The sequence below is a fragment of the Stomoxys calcitrans genome, chromosome 5 (assembly GCF_963082655.1).
Source record: "Stomoxys calcitrans chromosome 5, idStoCalc2.1, whole genome shotgun sequence".
Taxonomy (NCBI): Eukaryota; Metazoa; Arthropoda; class Insecta; order Diptera; family Muscidae; genus Stomoxys; species Stomoxys calcitrans.
Window position 1 is genome coordinate 27,615,595 of NC_081556.1, and position 2,504 is coordinate 27,618,098.

The 2,504-nt window shown below is 38.7% G+C and overlaps 1 protein-coding gene across 1 annotated transcript; it reads left to right on the forward strand.

The window, feature by feature from the left end:
• Positions 1-211: 211 nt before the first annotated feature.
• Positions 212-1,279, forward strand: LOC106085601 (alpha-tocopherol transfer protein-like). The gene is made up of 3 exons (XM_013249914.2): positions 212-513; positions 579-951; positions 1,019-1,279. The coding sequence occupies exons 1-3, from the start codon at positions 212-214 to the stop codon at positions 1,277-1,279; spliced, it is 936 nt and encodes a 311-aa protein (XP_013105368.2).
• The last annotated feature ends 1,225 nt before the right edge of the window (positions 1,280-2,504 follow it).

The window sequence follows — 2,504 nt, forward strand, 5'->3', positions numbered from 1 at the left end:
CTTCCACGCGAATTACTTATCAATTATCAACAAACCTTGAATGTTCCTATCTAATCCGTTCGATATTTAAGCATTTTTCTGTATAAACAATGTGCCCTAATGCAACTACGGAAAAAACCAGCTTCCTACTAATAATCATACTAATTTAGTCTCTTGCGTGGTTGATATCGATTACGGTTGGAAGTTTAGCCAAAAAAAAACAGAAAGGAAAATGCCCAATATACGTCCCCTGCCAGAGGCCCTGCAGAAAGTAGCCTGTGAGGAATTAAATGAAGTGTCCGAACGCATTGAACAGGACTTGAAAGATTTGCGACAATGGATTGAAAAGCAGCCCCATTTAAGAGCTCGCACTGAAGATCAGTTTCTCATAAGTTTTTTGCGGGGATGTAAACATAGCATGGAAAAGGCCAAATCAAAAATTGACAACTACTATACGCTGAGAACAAAATATCCCGATTTTTATACCATACAAAATATTGATGATCCTAAAATGATTGAACTTTTTGACTTGGGGTAAGTTCATTGCAAACAGTCTATATGCAAGATTATATCACATCAACATGTATGTATTCTCCAAGAGTTGGTGTTAATCTGCCCACACCACTGAATGAAACCGGTCCTCGTTTAATGTACATAAGAACAGGATCATATTCCACCGATAAATTCACGTTTGCCGATGTCATGTGCTTAGCCAATGGTACCCAGGAAATTACCATAATCAACGATGACTACTCTGTGGTCAATGGATATGTGCAAATTCTAGATATGGCCAATTACACCACCGCCCATATGATGCAGATAACTCCCACGGTGATCAAAAAGATGTCAGCTTATGCCGAAGATGCCACACCCACGCGTCTGAAGGCGGTACATTTCATCAATGCTCCGGCAGCTTTGGACAAACTTTTCAATATTTCCAAATCATTGATGCCGCCCAAACAACAGCAAAGGGTAAATATGGCAATCTCGGAAGAAAAAAATAGATTTACTAACTCTTCCTTTTGCTCTTCTTGATTAGCTACATATGCATGGCATCAATTGGCAATCAACTTTGTTCGAACACATTCCCCAAAAATATCTGCCCAATGAGTTAGGTGGAGAAAATGGATCGCTGGAAGAAATCATACAACACAATAGGAATATATTTCAAGAATATCGCGATTTCCTTATCGAAGGACTAAAATACGGAGTAGATGAAAAATTGAGAATTGGTCCAGTCCCTGATTATGATCAAATATTCGGAGTTGATGGTTCATTTCGCAAATTGCAAGTTGACTAAGAAGAAGATTAAGAACTTTAAAACAGTTTGCTAAAAATCATATAAGTTTCTTTAATGAATTTTATATCACATATTATACATGAGAACCCATGAAAAATCAAAAAAAATTAATTTAAAGATTTATAAACAATTTCAACGGTGTTTTCAATAAGAAAGTCGAAATACGTATCTTTACATTTATATATACTTCATCGCCATGACTTTTTAGGTCAATCTAGCGATGTCCGCCCGTCTGTTACTTCACGTATGTTCCCACATTTTGTAAATACTTACAATATTTCTTACCACTGTAGGTCGCTTGGGATTTTAAATGAACCAAATCCGTCAATAATACAACTCTTACATTAACGAAACTTCCGATTAGACTTTTTGATCCCTGGAGGAAGCAGTTCATCAGATTTTGTTGAAAATTTAGATGATAACTTTCAAAATCCAACTTTCTCTAGAGGCTGAAAAAATCAAATCGATAGATTGGTTTATGATGGTATAGAATGTTTACCTCCTAGTCAGAATGAGGTCCAAGTAGCAGTGACCCGACTAAAGAACAACAAGGCAGCAGTAGCCGACGGGTTACCCGCTGAACTGTTTAAGACCGGAGGCGACACGCTGATAAGGCGTATGCATCAGCTTATCTGGCTGGAAGAATGCATACCCGACGATTCGAACCTAAGCATACTGTGTCCCGTACATAAGAAAGGAGACAAGACGGAATGTGCTAACTACAGAGGAATAAGTCTCCTCCCCATCGCATACAAGATATGCGTGAAAGATTAAAACCTAAAGTCAATGAGATAATTGGGCCCTATCAATGCGGCTTTAGACCTTGTAAATTCACACTGTGCCAAATCCTGGAAAAGACCCGAGAAGGACAAATCAACACCTACCATCTCTTTGTTGACTAGAAACCCGCTTTCGATACCCCTTTACGTTCAAAGGTATTTCAAGCCATGTTTGAGTTTGGTATCCCTGCAAAATTAATAAGACTCTGCAGGACGACACTTGTTGATATGCGTTCCTCAGTAAGAATAGGAAAGAATCTCTCCGAACCATTTAATACCAAACGAGGTTTCAGACAAGGAGACAGCCTATCGTGTGATCTCTTTGATATCCTGCTGGAGAAGATTATACGAGATGCAGATGTGAATAGATATGGCACACTAATCACAAGAGAACACATGCTACTCGCCTATGTCGACGACATCGATATCATAGGTCGGTCACCGGA

Coding starts and splice junctions, on each gene's coding strand:
- LOC106085601 (XM_013249914.2), top strand. CDS start 212: ATGCCCAATATACGTCCCCTGCCAGAGGCCCTGCAGAAAGTAGCCTGT. Junction 514..578: donor ATTGAACTTTTTGACTTGGG/GTAAGTTCATTG, acceptor GTATTCTCCAAG/AGTTGGTGTTAATCTGCCCA. Junction 952..1,018: donor CGCCCAAACAACAGCAAAGG/GTAAATATGGCA, acceptor CTTCTTGATTAG/CTACATATGCATGGCATCAA.